We start from the raw sequence: 18,371 nt of genomic DNA on the forward strand, positions 1-18,371 counted from the left end.
TTTTGTTCTTAAGGTCTCAGTGCTGATCTCTGTGTGTGAGCCCAGCAGGTCACCAGGCCAAGTGTCAGCGTTTCCTTTCCCACCTCATGTGTGGGTTTGCTTGGATCTTAATTAACCTTAGCTTTCTGGCTGAGAAATAAGAGTAGGTTGTAGTAGTGGCAATTCATGTTCTCTGATTAACAAAGTGCTTCCTATACAGCCCCCCAAAATCTGGATTTTTTTAAATTTATTGATTCAGCAAATATTTACAGAGCACCTAATATATGCCAGGCATTGTCTAGGTGCTAGCAGAAATTCACTAAACAGAAAAAGTGGGAGTTCCCACCATGGCTCAGTGGAAACGAACTAACTAGTATCCATGAGGATGTAGGTTTAATCCCTGGCCTCGCTCAATGGGTTAAGGATCTGGCATTGCCATGAGCTGTGGTGCAGGCCAGTGGCTACAGCTCTGATTATACCCCTAACCTGGGAACCTCCAAATGCCGCGGGTGCAGCCCTGAGAAAAAAGAAAAAGACAAAAGGAAAAGTGCATGTTTTTTTGAGGTTATCACATAACAGGAGGGGCAATAGTTATATGTTCTATGAAGAAAAATAAAGCTCAGGTTTAGAACTAGAGTTGACAGGGTTTTTCTATAAACAGCCAGATAGTAATTCATTTTGGCTTTATGGGCCAGGATGTGTCTGTTGGAAGTACTCAAGTCTGCTGCTCTAGCAAGAAATCCACCGTAGATAATCCAGAAACAAATGATTGTGGCTCTTTTCCAATAATACTCTGTTATGGACACTGAATTTTGAGTTTCATAAAATGTTCATGTGTCACGAATTAGTATTCTTTTATTTTCAACCATATAAAAATGTAAAAACTGTACTTGGCTCACAGGCCATACAAAATCAGTCAGTGGGCAGGATTTGGCCCACAGACCATAATTTGCTAGCTAACTCTTGGTTTGGAGCAGCACTGTCCAATAGAAATATAACACAGGGCACATATGTAAGTTAGTTTTCTATAATTTTTTTTTTTGGTCTTTTTTTTTTTGCTATTTCTTGGGCCGCTCCTGCAGCATATGGAGGTTCCCAGGCTAGGGGTCGAATCGGAGCTGTAGCCACCGGCCTACGCCAGAGCCACAGCAACACTGGATCCGAGCCGCGTCTGCAACCTACACCACAGCTCACGGCAACGCCGGATCGTTAACCCACTGAGGAAGGGCAGGGACCGAACCTGCAACGTCATGGTTCCCAGTCGGATTCGTTAACCACTCTGCCACGACGGGAACTCCAAAGAAACTGAATTTTTTTTTTTTCCCTTGGCTTTTTTTAGGGCCACACCCGCATCATATGGAAGTTCCCAGGCTAGGGGTCACATCAGAGCTGTAGCCTCTGGCCTACAGCCACAGCCACAGCAATGCTGGATCCTTTAACCCACTGAGTGAGGCCAGGGATCGAACCTGAATCCCCATGGATATTAGTCAGGTTCTTTTTACCTGCTGAGCCACAGTGGGAATTCCTAAGTTAGTTTTCTAAAGGGTGTTTTTAGTAATATTTTATTCAACCTGGTATATTCAAAATACTGTCATTTCCATGTGGAATCAGCAAATACCCTCCACCTGGCCATGACTTCCAGTTAGTCTCAGACCACTTTGTCTGCAGTTGCACCCTTCCAGGGGCAGCTTGCATCAGTGACTGGGCAAGGTGGGCACAAAGGCCAGGTGCAGGACAGGGCTGACAGCAGCATCCACCATAGGGCTCCCACTCCACGTCGTCAGGGGCTCCATCAGGCCTGCATCACAGTTCGTTTCCCTCTGCCTGCCCTGTTTCCTCCTCCTTCCCTTTACAGGTGACCTCCAGTCAGCTTCTTGCACCCCAAACTCTATCTCTATGTTTCCAGAAAACCCAACCTGTAGCAAGGTCTGAGAAGAAATGTTCCATAGGCAGTAGGGGATCTGAGTCTTGTGGCCTCTACCAGATGGAAGTGTTTATAGTCAGGGGGCCAGATGAGATCATCTGGGGTCCGGTGGCTTCAGGAGAAAAACAGATCTGGGTGAAAGCTGAGCACTCAGCCTGCAGAGTTGGGGAGAGGAGAAGGTGACTCATATGGGTGTCCAGGAGGGGGATTTTTTTTTTTCCAAATGTTTCAAAAACGAAGGAGTCGCTGCTCTAATTGGTGTTGTAGGAAGCCAAGGGGCTAGGTGGACTTGGAGTTAGCCCGGTTTTCCTGGCCCGAGTTGTGCCAGTATGATGGTGTGTGGACTGTTTGTTAGACCTAAATGGTCTTCCCTTTTGCACTGTGCACTAGAAGGGGAGCACAGACCAGGCTGAGCACTTTTCATGTGTAGGCACAGTGAACCCCACCTCAGAGGAAAGTAGTTATACTTTCATTTTACAACAGCAGCAGCAGCCAAGAGCATCTCAGTGGGGAAGAGGCAGTGTGGGACCTGCAGGGTGGGCAGCCCCTCCAGAGTCCACTCTAAGCATCGACCTGCTGCTCTGCCGGGGGCATAGGCTCATGGTGCTTTAGGGGAGTCTGTGAGCAGTTTGTTACACAGCTCTCCTCCCCAGAGGCTTGGCCCTGGTTGTGAACCTGCTGGCCTCTCTGCTTAACAAACTAGACCGAGATCCTGGAATGCAACCCCTTCTCATCCCTTTGAGTCTCCTTTCCTGGGCTCTCAGCTCCAGTTGAAAGAGGGGATCTTTGGGGGTCACTTACCTACCCTCACTGCTTTCGGAGGAGATCAGGCTCACTGACATCTCAGCACAGTTCGAACTGGGGGGTCATGTCCTGTGTAAGCTCCAGCCTCAGGAAATAACTAGGTAGATGCTGACCTTTCTGCTTTCCTCAGTCAAACTCAACCTCTGGTGACTGTGCTTACTGCTCATCACTGTGTCGTCCACTGCATCTGCCTTCTCCGCACAGTCAGAACTCTTTGGAAAGTTCAGCCTGAACATGGAAGCCTAAGGGCATGACTTGCTTCTCCTGTCTTTGAGAGAAAGATTGCGGAGATCAGCAGCTGAGTTGGCATCTGCTGACTTATCCTGCCATAAGACGCTCTGCTGGGCCCCAGATCTCCATAAATAATTGAGGCTTTGGTTTCTTCCTCACTTGCTAACATGAGAACTACCCATGGTTGTCTGGAGAAAATCCAGGGTCAAGGCCTGGGAGATAACTTTTGTCTGGGCTCTCCTTTGAGCCACCTGAAGTTGTCTCACACCATCTCACTCCCAGCTCTGGATTTTGTTTTTAAATTTTGTTAACTGTCCCAGCTCAACACATTTGTCTGTAACAGTGACTAGTCTTGTTGAAAGCTTCCAGAGGACAAGTGTTGCCATTTACAGCAACGTGGATGCAATTAGAGATTTTCATACTAAGTGAAGTAAGTCAGAAAGAGAAAGATAAATACCATATGATATCACTTATATGTGGAATCTAAAATATAGCACAAAGGAACCTATCTACAAAATGGAAACAGACTCAGACATGGACAGCAGACTTGAGGTTGCTGAGGGAGAGGGATGGACTGGGAGTTTGGGGTTAGTGAATGCACACTATGACATTTAGAATGGATAAGGAGTGAGGTCGTACTGTATAGCCCAGGGAACTATATCCAGTCACTTGTGGTAGAACATGATAGAAGATAATGTGAGAAAAAGAATGTGTATATATACAGTCATATATATATATTATGGGTCACTTTGCTGTATAGCAGAAATTGATAGAACATTGTAAATTAACTATAATACAAAAAAATTTTTAAATAAATTTTACTATAATTTTCCCCCAAACAAGAACTTAACTATTTTTCTAATAGTGATTAACATAGAGCAGTGGCTGCTGTCTTCCCAAACAAGCTATATTAAGTCTCTTCATGAGTGGGTGTTCTAAAAAGCCAATGATGTCACCTCATGGCTACTGCCCTTAGAGGTTCATAATCTACAGTGGACACAATGATCAATGCAGCTGTGGGGAAGGACATGGTCGCGCTGCACCAGGCAGCCTGCCAGGAGGTGGCCCAGTGAGAACAAAACCCAGAGCCAAAAGAACTACTAATGATCCTACATCAGCTTCACCCATGTGATTTTTGCAGTCTTAGGGGCCCAATAATGGGAACACCACAGTCATTTCATTAGAGAAAAATCTTTGAACTGAGTTAATACCCAGGAAGCAGAAGGGTTTTGGGATCACAGTTGTCCTGGGAGAGTTTCAGAAAGGAGCATTTCTTCCTGGCTGGTCCCGGTGCCTCTCCACAGCCCTGATCCATGCACTTACAACACATAGCTTGGGAAACATTCAGAAGCCCTCTCTCGTGAGTCTGTGGATGTCTCCAGAGATGCTGCCACCTGCCTGCTGCTCACTCCACCCTCATCAGGGTCTCCAGAAAATGTGCGCACAGCTTTTCCATGGGCTCCACTGGTGTTTGATCAAGTTCTTCATTGCTGAGGATCTCATTTCCTACTTCTACACTTTTTTTTTTTTTCTTTTTTGGCCACCCCATAGCATATGAAATTCCTGGGCCAGGGTCAGATCCAAGCTGCAGTTGCAACCTATGCCACAGCTGTGGCAATGCAGTATCTGCCCACTGTGCTAGGCCAGGGATCGAACCTGCATCCCAGTGCTCCAGAGACTCCGCCAATCTCCTCTACACCTCAGGGGCAACTCCTCTACTTCTATTAATGGTCCCTCCTGGAGTTCCTGCTGCAGCACAGTGGGTTAAGAATCCTATTGCAGCAGCTCAAGTGGCTGTGGGTGAGGGGATTAAAGAATGCAGCATTGTCATCAGCAGCTGTGGCATAGGTCATAGCTGCAGCTTGGCTCAGATTCAATCCCTGGCCTGGGGACATCCATGTGTTGCAAGTGCTGCCATTACCAAAAAAAAAAAAAAAAGTCCCTCCTTACTCCAGGGATGTGGCTAGGATACAAGGGGTATGCTTCAAAGTAAAAGTGAATGCATAGGTGATTTTGAGACATAGAGTGTCACTTAGAAGAACTGCTTCTGGAGTTCCCGTCATGGCGCAGAGGTTAACGAATCCGACTAGGAACCATGAGGTTGCGGGTTCGGTCCCTGGCCTTGCTCAGTGGGTTAAGGATCCGACATTGCCATGAGCTGTGGTGTAGGTTGCAGACGCGGCTCAGATCCCGTGTTGCTGTGGCTCTGGCGTAGGCCGGTGGCTACAGCTCCGATTCAACCCCTAGCCTGGGAACCTCCATGTGCCAAGGGAGCGGCCCAAAGAAATAGCAAAAAAAAAAAAAAAGACAAAAAAAAAGGAAGAACTGCTTCTAAATTAAATGAACAGGTCCCTGCTGCACTTACCTGGGGCCTGTATCACAGAGTGGCCTCTGAGATATTGCAAGGTGTCAGATCAGTGCTTGGCTGTGGGAGTGCTCCTCGTATTTGAAACCTCTATTCCTTTGTGTTCTTAGTAACGTGCCCATTGAGCCTCCAGCTGACACCTCTAGTTAAACCTCAGTTTCAGCTACTCTGGAGAAAAACCCTCTCCCTCTCTCTTTCTTCTCTCTCTTTGTCCCTGAGGTCCTGCAAAGCAAGTTTCATTTATACCATGTAGCCTATATATTTTAAGTTTTACCTTCCCAAATATACTTCTGAAATTTGCTGCATTCCTGAGTGATTCCGTAAAGGATACTTAGACTTATGTAGATAGAGAGTGAATACCTTTGGCTTTAAGAAAGGATTTCCACACTAACTGCTTTTCCTCCTTTGCTTTGCAGCTCAGTCCAGGCACACACTCCCCACCATCCACCATGTTTTCTGGAAATGTCAGTTGGAATGAAGAAAATCTGGGTACTTCTTATCCCACTCCTGTCCCCACCATCAATTGTTCCCTTAAAGGCTCACTGGAGCTGTCCCCGCCTCCCCTCACCAAGTTGTCTACTAAAGTGTGGTTCCCCGAATGACCTTGGTTAATCTCTGCCTTTAGGGCTGATGTCAGGAAGACTCCAAGAGGCAGTAAGAAATCCTGTTCACCTCGATCCACTTGTGCTTGAATTAATCATACCTTTTCCTTCTGGGCTTCCCAAGAGCCTGTTTCTAGGTCAGAAGGGGAGCTGAGAAACAGCTAGAGGTAATGGTCCCTCACCACTGTCTCTGGGGTTTTGCTTTATCTGTGCATTCCTGTTTATTGAAGACTTGATATTTTCTGAAGCTTTTTTTTTTTAACTGAAAATTAAACTGCAAAGGGGATGCAGAGGGAGTTTCCATTGTGGCTGAGCTGTAACAAACCCAACTAGTATCCATGAGGATGCCAGTTCGGTCCCTGGCCTCGATCATTGGGTTAAGGATCCAGTGTTGCTATGAGCTGGGTGTAGGTCGCAGATGTGGCTTGGATCCTGAGGTGCTATGGCTGTGGTGTAGGCCAGCAGCTACAGCTCTGATTTGCCCCCTAGCCTGGGGAATGAAGAGAAGTCCAACCTTATTTTTCACCCTATCCTCTGATTTCTTACCAAGTTTAGGATTACCAGGTTAAAAAAAAAATTTCTTAGAAGCTTAAAAAGGATTCACTGGAGTAGTCTCTTGTACCTATGTTTTGTTTTGGTTTTGTGTTTTCTGGGGGCAGAGTGGGGGGGGTGGTTCTCAGTGAAGGAAATGGGTTCCTCATCACAGTGGAGCACTGAGAAGACTGTGAGTCACGGTCTGGGGGTATTAGGACAGCTAACAATTACTTGATTTTGCAACACCCTCTGCCCACATTCCCCCCACCGTCAACCCATTCAACCCAGATATACTGAGAAACAGGCACTCTTCCTCTTATTTTTTTTGTCAGAGTTGGGGGGGGGGTGTTTTGCCCATAGAGTGCAGAAAGTCCTGGGCCAGGGATTGAACCCCCGCTACAGCAGCAACCAGAACCACAGAAGTGACAATGCAGGATCCTTAACCCACTGCACCACAAGGGAACTCTGTCTTTCTTTTCTTTTTAATCCCTCTTTTGGGGGATGATGAGAATATACAAAAGAGTTCATGAAACAGATTTACAGCTTAACAAAATACTATAAAATAAACATCTGCATGCCATGGGTGCAGCCAAAAAAAAAAAAAAAGGAATAAAATGTTCCATGTGCCCCTGAGAGAAGTGGTTGACACAACAGCTAGAACTCTTCCCTGGAGGCAACCTTTAAGTTCTTTATTTTTATTTTTCTAAAGGTGAGAAGTGAATTTTGAGGGCTCCTGAGGAGCAGGAGTGACTCCACAGAGCTTTTTACTGAGATTTTTATGGGTACACATCCCAGTTAACAATCTCTATGCCTCATGATCCTCTAATGGGGAGGGAGATTTATTAGCCCATGGATAAGACAAATTGAGACTCCACACACCGTTCTCTGAAGCTGCTTAGAGCTGATTTCATGAGAGTGCTATTTGTTCATCCTCAAGCCAGCTATTTAAAGAGAGTTGTTCAGTTTTGAGGAGTTCCCGTTGTAGCTCAGCAGTAACCAACCCAACTAGTATCCATGAGGACATGGATTTGATCCCTGGCCTCACTCAGTGGGTTAAGGACCCAGCGTTGACTTGAGCTGTGGTGTAGGTTGCAGATACAGCTCGGATCCCGCATTGCTATGGCTGTTGTGTAGGCTGACAACTGCAGCTGATTGACTCCTAGCCTGGGGACTTCCAAATGCTGTGGGTGTGGCCCTAAGAGGACAATAAAATAAAATAAAATAAAATAAAATAAAATAAAATAAAATAAAATAAAAATAAAAATAAATAAATAGAATGGTTCTGGAGTTCCCGTCATGGCTCAGTGGTTAACGAATCCAACTAGGAACCATAAGGTTTTGGGTTCGATCCCTGGCCCTGCTCAGTGGGTTAAGGATCTGGTGTTGCTGTGAGCTGTGGTGTAGGTCGCAGATGCAGCTCGGATTCCGCGTTGCTGTGGCCATGGCATAGGTCGGCAGCTGTTGCTCCAATTAGACCCTTAGCCTCAGAACCTCCATATGCTGCTGGAGTGGCCCTAAAAAAGACTAAACAAACAAACAAAAAATAGAATGGTTCAGTTTTGAAAAAATTGCGCTGAACATGAACAATTTCCTCCTGCATCAGAGTTTCTCATTTCCAGCCATTCTATTGCATTCTTACTCATGCATCCTCCCTGTCTTGCTCTCTCTGTCAGACCCTCTGGAAGCCAGAAACATAGGAAGCCATATGGGGTCAGGGTGGGAGATGGTAAAAGATGATGTGAACTAGACTCTAGAGCCAGCCCAGGAGTGCTCACCTCAGCTTGAGCTGCCCCAGTGTGAGGCTGGCCATGCTTACCCAACCACCCAGGACAACCCTCTTGGGCTGCTCCTGGTTGCTGCCCTAGAGACATAGACTGGAACAGGAGGAACATCAGAGTATTTGTTTCTCAACACTCCTTGCACCAATCCCATTTGTTGGCATCAATTTTTTTTTTTTTCCACACCTGCAGCAGTTCATGGGCCAGGGATAGAACCCAAACAAAAGAAGCAACTAGAGTGACCACAGTGACAACACCAGATCCTTAACCCACTTTGCCACAAGAGAACTCCTGCACCAATATGTTTTAATTTCTAGTTTTCTGGAGAAAGGGCATAGTTTGGGTGGAGAGGTCACCAGAAATCACCTCCCAGAAGGCAGTGCATTTCTCTTCTGAGGGATGAGAGACTTGCTTCCATGGGTCCTTGCCATTCTGTATCCTAAGAGGTCGAGAATGTGTAGATGGAGCCTCTGGTGGAGCTAAGGGACCATGAGCACACCCTTTGCCACAGAGGGCCTCAGGTAGCAAGACTATAATAGTGTCATTATGCTTGAGCTAAAGAAATTAAGGAGAAAGGAGATGGGCATGTTTTTAAGGGAAAGTAGAAAGCCCGTCTGTCATAGTTCCCTGAATGTGGCAGAAGAGAAAATAGGATTGAAAAGGCCTCAAGAAATATTGGAACATCTTAACAATGGTAACCATCATTTAGAAATTCCACTAGGCACTTTATAAAAGTTATTTCATCCTACCAAGAACCTTAAAGGTTATAGTATACTCCTTTTTTTTTTTTTTTTTTTTTTCCAGCTGCAGCATGCAGCTGCTTCACATGGGAACTCAGTTCCCAGACCAGGGATTGAACCCGGGCCACAGTGGTGAAAGTGCCAAGTCTTAACCACGAGGCCACCAGTGAACTCTTGTGTGCTCATTTTACAGCTGGGAAAACAGCTTGAATCTTGTCATACAATAGGAAGAGCACTGGTCTGAAAGTCCTTTATTGGGCAAGTCATTCCACCTCCTTGGGCCTCAGTTTCCAGTTTAATCTTTATTATCTCTAAAGCCCCCCCCCCTTTTTTTTTTGGTCTCATATAAGTGGATTGCCTTTGTAAAGCAGCAAAGCCAGACAAATAAAACTCTTTAAAACCCTTAAAACCCAGGTGTTCTCGCTGTGGCTCAGAGGGTTAAGAACCTGATTAGCCTCCATGAGGATATGGGTTCAATCCCTGGCCTTGCTCAGTGGGTTAAGGATCTGGTGTTGCATTGGGCTGTGGTGTCGGTCTCAGATGTGGCTCAGATCCTGCGTTGCTGTGGCTGTGGTGTAGGCCAGCAGCTACAGCTCCGATTTGCCCCCTGGCCTGGGAACGTCCATATGCCTTGGGTATGGCCCTAAAAAGAAAAAAAAAAAAAAGCCTTAAGACCCATCATCACCATTGCACCATGCAAACTAACATCTAATTACTCAACAGGTATTCATTACTACTGACATACCAGGCTCTGTGCTCAGCCCTGGGATGCAGGAGTGGACAAACACAGCCCTGTCCTCATGGTGTTGACTTGTCACCTTGGCTTATTGTTGTTTTTTTCTTTTTTCTTTTTCTTTCTTTCTTTCTTTTTCTTTTGGTCTTTTTAGGGCCACACCCAAGGCATATGGAAGTTCCCAGACGAGAGGTCAAATCAGAGCTGTAGCTGCCAGCCTGCACCACAGCCAAAGCAATGCAAGAACTGAGCTGCATCTGTGACCTACACCACGGCTCACTGCAATGCCAGAACCTTAACCCACTGAGCGAGGCCAGGGATCCTCATGGATACTAGTCAGATTCATTTCCGCTGAGCCACGACAGGAACTCCTATTGTTTTTTTTTTTTTTTTCAAATGTACTTTATTTTTTAGAAAAGTTTTAGATTTATAGAAAAATTAAAGAGATAGTACAGACAATTCCCATATACTTTCTCACCCAGTTTCCCATTATTAGCATCTAATATTAGAGTGGTACATTTATTATAACAAATGAATCAACACTGATACATTATTACTAACTAAAATCCATGGTTTATTCAGAGCTCCTTAGTTTTCAGCTAATGTCTTTATCTGTTCCAGGATCCCATTTTACATTTAGTCTCTGTAAGCTCCCCCTGCCTGTGACAGTATCTCAGATTCTCTGGTTTCTTATGATCTTAATAATCTGGGGGAGTACTTGTCAAATATTTTGTAGGACATCAAACTATTGGAATTTGTCTGATTTTTTTGTTTTCATGATTAGACTGAGGTTATAGGTCTGGGGGAGGAGGGTCACAAAAGTAAAGTGCCATTTTCATCACACTGTATCAAAAGGACATACTGTCTTCATGATTTATGACTGTTGATACTAACCTTGACCTGTGATTGGCAGGTTTCTCTACTATAAAGCTCCTCTTTCTTCCCTTTTCCATACTGTGCTCTTAGGAAGGAGTCACTGCACAGCCCACACTTAAGGAGTGAGAAGTCTTATCCCCCTTCCCAGAGGGCAGAGAAGCCACATAAATTATTTAAAATTCTTCTGCCAGAGAGATTTGCCTCTTCTCCTCCACTCATTCATTTATTCAATCATTTATTTATATCAGCTTGGACTCATGGATGTTTATTTTCTACTTGGGTTAAATACCAATACAACTTTTTTTGCTTACATTTTTTCAGACTTATCCATTGGGAATTCTCTTGATTGGTTCTCATGCTTCCCCACCTCCTTTTTTTTTTTTTTCCCTCCTTTTTGCTTTTTGAGCATTCCTTACTTTCTGGCACTACAAGTGCTCCCTCCAGGCTCATCTTGTATATATGTCCTGCCCCAGTTCTAGAACCAGTCATTTTGCCAAGGAGCCCTGGTTCCTTTCATTGTACCATGATACTAGAAACCAAGATCTGGGTGTTAGGTGTGTTTATTGACGATGGATTTTTTTTCTTTTTCTTTTTCTTTTTGCCACACCTGCAGCTTTTGGAAGTTCCTGGGCCAGGGATCAAACTCGCACCACAGCAGTGACCTGAGCTGCTGCAATGACAACACCGGATCCTTAAGCTACTGTACCACAGGAGAACTCCAATCTTTTTAATTTTTTTCCAATTATAAATACACACTCATTATGAGATAGAGAATATAGACATGTATAAAAACAAAAATCAATTATAATTTTCCTGCTACCCACAACGACAATAAGTAGACATTTCACCTTTTCTCTGGAATTATACAGTCAGAGCTGGGATAACAGACTGGGGAAGGTAAAGAGACAACTGCTTTTGTTCCACCAAAAATCCTGCAGGATGGTGACAACATAAATTGGTCAGTCAGCTTCCCCAACAGCACTCAGAGTCTGGAAACTCTTCCTAGAACCTTAGAACCTAAGACCTGGATGGGATCTTGGAGATCATCTGGTCTAGCACCTCACTGTAAAGACAGTCACTACTGGGAGGCAGGGAGGTAGTTCTCCAGGCCATGCAGGCACTGTAAGTCATACCACAAGGTAGTCACAGAGCCTGGCCTGGACTGAAGGCCAGAGACCCGGTATCAGGTTAAGCACTTTTCTGCTATGATTTTTCAGTGCACTAAATATTATGAGCTGGAGTACAAGCCAACAATTAAGAGAACTTACTTTGGGGAGTTCCCGTTATGGCATAGTGGTAATGAACCCAACTAATATCCATGAGGACGCTGGTTCCAGCCCTGGCCTCGCTCAGTGGGTTAAGGATCTGACGTGCCTTGAGCTGTGGTGTAGGTTGCAGATTTGGCTCAGATCTGGTAGTGCTGTAGCTGTGGCCTAGGCCGGCAGCTACAGCTCCTATTTGACCCCTACCCATATGGCATATGCCACAGGTGCAGCCCTAAAAAAAGACACACACACACACACACACACACACACACACACACGCACGCACGCACACACGTGCGAAGAAGACAGAACTTTGAAGTCTGATTGATGTGGATTTGAGTTCTAGTTCCACCACTGATTGCTATGTGACCTTGGGCAAAGCACTTAACTTCATCTGAAACAATAACAGTAATAGTTACAACTGTATACTGTTTACTATGTTTCAGGCGCTGTGGCAAACACTTTTCCTGTATTTAACTCCTTGGCTCTTCACAACAATTTTATGGGGGAGGTATTACAATTATTTAGATTTTACAGCTGGAGAAACCAATACAGAGAAAAGTAAAATAATTTGTCAGCGGTCCAACAAAGGGTAAATAGCAAAGCTCTGCTTTGAACCCAGAGCTATGTTCCTAACCATTACATGAGACCTCCTCTCTTTATCCTAGTAATGAAGATAAAGATTCTTCCTCTCTCAAAGGACCATAGTGAAAAGTAAATGTGAACATTCCTGTAAAATACTCAGAACAGTGCCCATGATGTGGCGCCTGTCAACAAATGCCAGCTGGCAGTGCTGTTACCACTTCTGCTGCTTTGAGCCCCAGTGATTTTCCTAGTACTGTACTCAAGTCATAAAGGGTCCAAAGATTGTAACCCTATGAAGTATGAAGGATGTAATTGTCTGCAAGTCGCTTTGGCTAACTTATGAGGAGCCTCGAGCACCTGCAAAATCATTTGTGAACTGAAGCCATTTGTTAGCAGAGTTCTGATTGGAAACAAGGCCAAGTAATCCCACAATCCCTTTCAGCTCTCATGGTCTTTCTTGGCTCCTAAGTCACAGATTCTTTCTTACCCATTTATTTCAAAATTCTCTGAGCTTCCTCTCCTCCGGCCTTACCACCTTCTAAGGAAAGGCAGCAAAACCTTCTTTTTTCTTTTGCTCTTTTTGCCCACAGCCTGTGGAATTTCCCAGGCCAGAGATCAAATATGAGCCATAGCAGCAACCTCAGCCACTGCAATGACAATATCAGATCCTTAACCCACTGCACCACAAGGGAACTCCCAGCAAAACTTTCGAGAAAGTGTTCTACATGTTTCCAGGCTCTTCGCTGAACATACCTTTCACTTCCTGACCTTAACTGGAAACCTGGCCCTTCTCTGCTGCTCCTTTTGAGAGAGTTGGAAGGATAGGTTAAGAGATGTGGTTAAAGATTGAGATGCTGGGGTTTAAGGTTTCAGGCAGGGATCTGACAGCCCCGGATGGGGCTGTGGACGAAACTGTCGCCTACCAGATCAGTAAAGGATGTTACAGCCATCAAGCCATCAATCACAGAGTTACCCTCAGCTGTGCATCCAGGGGGGATTCAGGATGGAGAAAAATGGGATGCTGGCCTTAGATAGTTAAGATGCATATCAAAGGAATAATTTTTTTTTTCCATTTTGGGCTGCACCCGAGGCATATGGAGGTTCCCAGGCTAGGGGTTGAATCCAAGCTGTAGCCCTTGGCCTATGCCACAGCCACAGCCACGGCAACGTGGGATCCAAGCCATGTCTGCGACCTGTGTCTGGGACCACAGCTCACAGCAATGCTGGATCCTTAACCCAGTGAGTAAGGCCAGGGATCAAACCTTCGTCCTCATGGATCCTAGTTGGGTTCATTAACCACTGAGCCATGAAAGGAACTTCTCAAAAGAATAATTTTAATAAGCCCAGACTCTTGCATTTTCCCACACATAGAAAAGCGCTAAATTCATTAACCTGACATGTCTTTTTCTTTAACGACCAGTAATTTTTTTTTTTTTTCATCTTTTGGCTGCCCTGCAGCATATGGAGTTCTCAGGCCAGGTATCAGATCCAAGCCACAGTTGTGACCTATGTTGGGGCTGTGGCAAAACCAGCTCCTTTAACCCACTGTGCTGGGTGGGGGATTGAACCTCTGTCCTGGCACTTCAGGGACACCACCCGATCCCACTGTGCCACAGTGGGAACTTCAACAGTAATATTTTGATATTCCTACCATTTAGTTTTTGTCGCCAAAATTCCTATAAATCCTGGCTCCTCCTTTATTTCTTGGGAGCAGTCCCTCAGAAATATCTGAGAAGCTGTCTTTCCCACATAAGTCCTCAGAAAGTCAGTCCTCAGAAAGTCCACCAAGTAGAAGATGATTCTCATCTCTTAGGTTGTGCGTACTTCCACCCTCCCATCAGGGCATGGGAATGGATTCTGAAACAGAGCGGCAGGCAAACAGAACTGAGACGGAGGGAGAAGCTGCCAGACGAACCTCGACCGTGACTATTCCTCTCCAGCTTTCTCGTCTCAGCCTTTCTCAGGGAGCCCCAGGCTCTTCCTAGAATAGATGGGACCATCTTCCTTCCTTCAGAGCTCTGATTTCTTTGAAATTATAACTTGTTAAAGAGGTCATATGGCTTCCCCTGGCCGGACTATAACATGTAAGAGTGGAGCTTTGGTTTTTCGCCACCGCTATCCTGGCTTCCTGCACAGGGCTTGCCGCTTTCAGAATGCATTATACAGAAAGCGAGGAAATTTGGAGTCGTAAAAGTTAAGCACTTTTGTAAGCCAAGTGCCTCTGAGCAAGTCACTTAAAATATGAAGTGTCTGTAAAATGGAGGAAATCATACTTGGTTTTGCAGAACTTCGTGAGATACGTGTAAAATAATGTCGATGGGAGAAAGTGCCTCTACTATCCAGTCCGTTGCTGCAATCTGTGAATCAGGATAAACCTGTCAGAAAGAAGGCCGGCCACATTACCCAGAAGGCACCGGGTGGGAGGAAACCTCCGAACCATAGAGTTCAGTTCCTAGCTGGGCCTCCCATCCGCCGCTTCCGCTCGTCCGCCTAAAACTGCGCCTGCGCACATCCCTTCTTCCTCTCTGGGCTCGGACCGGGTTTGCGGCAAAATGGTGAGTATTGGTCCCTGTGAGGCCTAGGTGTCTATCTGCGTGCATCTGCCTTTTTCTTGGTTTCTTCGCGCCGACCCGCCTCTGCTCGCCTGTTCGGTCCTGTGTCCCCGGCCTCCGTGCCTTCGCCGCTCCTCAGACGGAGACTGGGGCGGCTTGGCGAAGGCTGGCGCGTCCGGGCTGGGTTAACCCAGTGCCCTCGGACCTTCGTTTTACCAGGATGTGACGGGCGAGCGGGGAGCAGGCGGGGGCTGGGTGGGTGGAAGGATGGTGTGTGGAGGGTCAGAGTCCTTGTTGCTGGGTTTTTTCCTAACTTTTTTTTTTTTTTTTTTTAACAGGCCAAACGCACCAAGAAGGTCGGAATCGTGGGCAAATACGGGACCCGTTATGGTGCTTCCCTCAGGAAAATGGTGAAGAAAATTGAAATCAGTCAGCACGCCAAGTACACCTGCTCCTTCTGTGGCAAAGTAAGATGGGCTGTGGGCCGGGAAGCGGGGGGCGCGGCGAAGAGGGAGGGAGGGAGGGAAGGTTTCCTTCCGGAGTGAGGCCTCTTGAAGGAAGTTTATAGATGGTTTGCTGGTTCTCAGAATTGCACATAATTGGTAACCAGTTGCAAGACGAGAGTATTGTTGATAACTCTGGATTTTGTAAAAACCTTTTTTTCCTGTGACGAAAAATGGGAACTAAAGGGTAAACAGTTGACAGTCCCAGTTTAAGCCAAACCAGTTTTGTGGAACACAGTCCTATCTGTTTTGTCTACCAGTGTCGGGTAGAGATCTTTGTTTAATGTTTGTATGTTTATTGTGTGCAAAAAATACTGTATTCCAGCAATCTTTGGTTTTTTTTGGGGGGGGGGGGGTTTGCAGATCTTCCACATCCCTGAAAATATCACCACAGTTTATGCAAATTTTGCAGCAGAAAACTTGAAGTTAGGGGAAAAAAAATGGTAAAATACACCAGCTTTAATTCTAGTGTAATTTAGACTCTTAGATTTTTGTGATATAAAAGGCTGTTCTTTGGTCAGAGGGAAAATTGGTTGTCTTTTACAGACCAAGATGAAGAGACGAGCTGTGGGCATCTGGCACTGTGGTTCCTGCATGAAAACGGTAGCTGGTGGTGCCTGGACCTACAAGTGAGTCTTATTTCTTTGTCGTAACTGAAAGTGCGTGGACCATGTCACAATTCCAGGTTTGGTGTTGAATGGGCTAGTTTAAACTCTTAAACAAGAGAATGCTTTTAAAGTGTGATCACATTACTTTAGAATTTTATTTTCATTAGGGTCATCAAGAAATGTTGTACAGGTCTACTGGGCTGACTGCTGAACACTTAAGGCAGGCTGTTTCTTGTCGTATATGTATGGAGGCCATCTGGGCTACCACACCTTTGCCCTTTTAAACAATGTGGTTGGACTTTCTCAGTTTTGTGGCTCTGACAAGGACCAGGTGCTATTGCCTTGTGGACTTTTATGCTGGTTATTGTGTGGACTCCTATGGTTATCCAATTCTGAAAATTCGAGCCACCCCCAAAGACCTCTAGTTGTAGAATTCGTTGCTGACCCTGAAGGCTGAGGTGTTTCACTTCTAGTCAGTGTACAGCTGTCCAGTACTAGTACCTTATATATAGTAAAGGGATACAGCTAGTGTAGTTGAAATTTTTTTTTTTTTGTCTTTTTGCTATTTCTTGGGCCGCTCCCATGGCATATGGAGGTTCCCAGGCTAGGGGTCGAATTGGAGCTGTAGCCACCAGCCTACACCAGAGCCACAGCAACTTGCGGGATCCAAGCTGCGTCTGCGACCTACACCACAGTTCACGGCAACGCCGGATCGTTAACCCACTGAGCAAGGGCAGGGACCGAACCCGCAACCTCATGGTTCCTAGTCGGATTCATTAACCACTGCGCCACGACGGGAACGCCTGAAATTTTTTTAAATTTAAAATTAAAGTAGTGTGAAATAATTGGAAAATGTTGAAATGATAACGTGGAGATGTGTGTATATATAGGTAGATAGACACCTTGCAGGGTTTTGAGGACAACATAGACAAAAATGGGGAGTGTGGTGCACTTGATTGTGATGGTAAAATGAATTAGTATTCATATGTCTTCCCTGTGGGGTGGGATGGATGTTTTTCAAATGCTCTTTCTGAATATTGTGGCAAAATGTACTGTCATTTCCAAGACGTGCTTTAGTCTGCTCTACTGCTTTAGACGTCTTCTTGATACTGCTCATTGATGGTACACATCTTGTAATTTATTAGTTAATTCTGACAGTCTGTCCATTCCCTTTTAACGAGTTAGCTTCTTGCAACCATTTCTTCCTGTTAATTTTATGCTCTCTTGTCTGAGAAATCAGATGCATGAGATTGTCTGCAGATCCTGAAGACATGACAGTTGATGGATGTAAGATTAAGATTATAATGTAAAACTGAGGCAGGTTTCTTACTTGCCACTTCACATGTTAACTAGTTGATTATCTTGGAACCAAATTTGTTTTTCTTTCCAGCACCACTTCTGCTGTCACAGTAAAGTCTGCCATCAGAAGACTGAAGGAATTGAAGGACCAGTAGAAGCACCACCAGTGGAAATTTTGCTAGCCTATAATAAATGGGTTAATTTATGTAACAGAACTACTTTGGTTTGTTGACATTCTTATTTGCATTAATTTTGCTTTCTTAAAAAAGACTTGGAAATTAAAATCCTTTTAATTTTCTTATAAAATCATGCTGAGATGGATTGTCACAATCTATTGTTTTTTTGGTAGTCAGATGATAATATGACATAAGCCTAAGGCTTTCCTTGCCAGTTCGACTTCTTTGAGATACATCACGCTGTGCAAACTTGTTTTAAAATCACAGTCTATGTATATTTTAAGATATTTTAACATACATTGTCTATTAACCTTTGGTGTTTTGTCTGATCATATACCGATTTCATAGAAGTGTTTGACACAGGTCTTCAGGGATTCCCCAAGTGAGTGGCTAAAATTTTGCATCAGCATAAGGAGTTGAATAAGCATTAGGTGGCTGTGGTGAAGAAGCACTTATTCTGCCAAATTGCCTAGGTAGTTGTGTGGTCTGAGTTACTTCTCAGTATCAGTTTCCTGAACAGTGCTGGTAGTGCAATAGAATATATGAGAGGGGCTGGGATTACTAATGCGGAATCTTATTTGAAGACTTTTGTGTTACTCTGCTTAGGAATCTGGGTGATAAGAGTTTTATGAGCAGTGATGTAATGTTTGTTGCGCTTGAGTATTCTAAACATGGAGTATCATTTAATCCCACAACAACCTTATACAGTGTAGGTAATATCCTTATTGAGTCAAGAGAAAGTTACAGAGCTTGTAAATTATGAAGCTGGTATTTCAACCCATGCATTCTTGGCTTCAGAGCTGATAGTCCTAGACAT

At 44.8% G+C, this 18,371-nt stretch overlaps 1 protein-coding gene across 1 annotated transcript; it reads left to right on the forward strand.

Moving 5' to 3' along the window:
* The first annotated feature begins 14,871 nt into the window (after window positions 1-14,871).
* RPL37A (ribosomal protein L37a) lies at window positions 14,872-17,593 on the forward strand. The gene is made up of 4 exons (XM_047773454.1): window positions 14,872-14,971; window positions 15,307-15,435; window positions 16,018-16,100; window positions 17,470-17,593. Exons 1-4 carry the CDS (start codon window positions 14,969-14,971, stop codon window positions 17,531-17,533), a joined length of 279 nt encoding a protein of 92 aa, XP_047629410.1. The 5' UTR covers window positions 14,872-14,968; the 3' UTR covers window positions 17,534-17,593.
* The last annotated feature ends 778 nt before the right edge of the window (window positions 17,594-18,371 follow it).

The sequence above is a fragment of the Phacochoerus africanus genome, chromosome 3 (genome assembly GCF_016906955.1).
Source record: "Phacochoerus africanus isolate WHEZ1 chromosome 3, ROS_Pafr_v1, whole genome shotgun sequence".
NCBI lineage: Eukaryota > Metazoa > Chordata > Mammalia > Artiodactyla > Suidae > Phacochoerus > Phacochoerus africanus.

Bases quoted from the DNA above. Each gene is read 5' to 3' on its own strand.
- RPL37A (XM_047773454.1), top strand. The intron at 15,436-16,017 runs GTAAGATGGGCT...TGTCTTTTACAG, and splicing joins CCTGCTCCTTCTGTGGCAAA to ACCAAGATGAAGAGACGAGC. The intron at 16,101-17,469 runs GTGAGTCTTATT...TTTTCTTTCCAG, and splicing joins GGTGGTGCCTGGACCTACAA to CACCACTTCTGCTGTCACAG.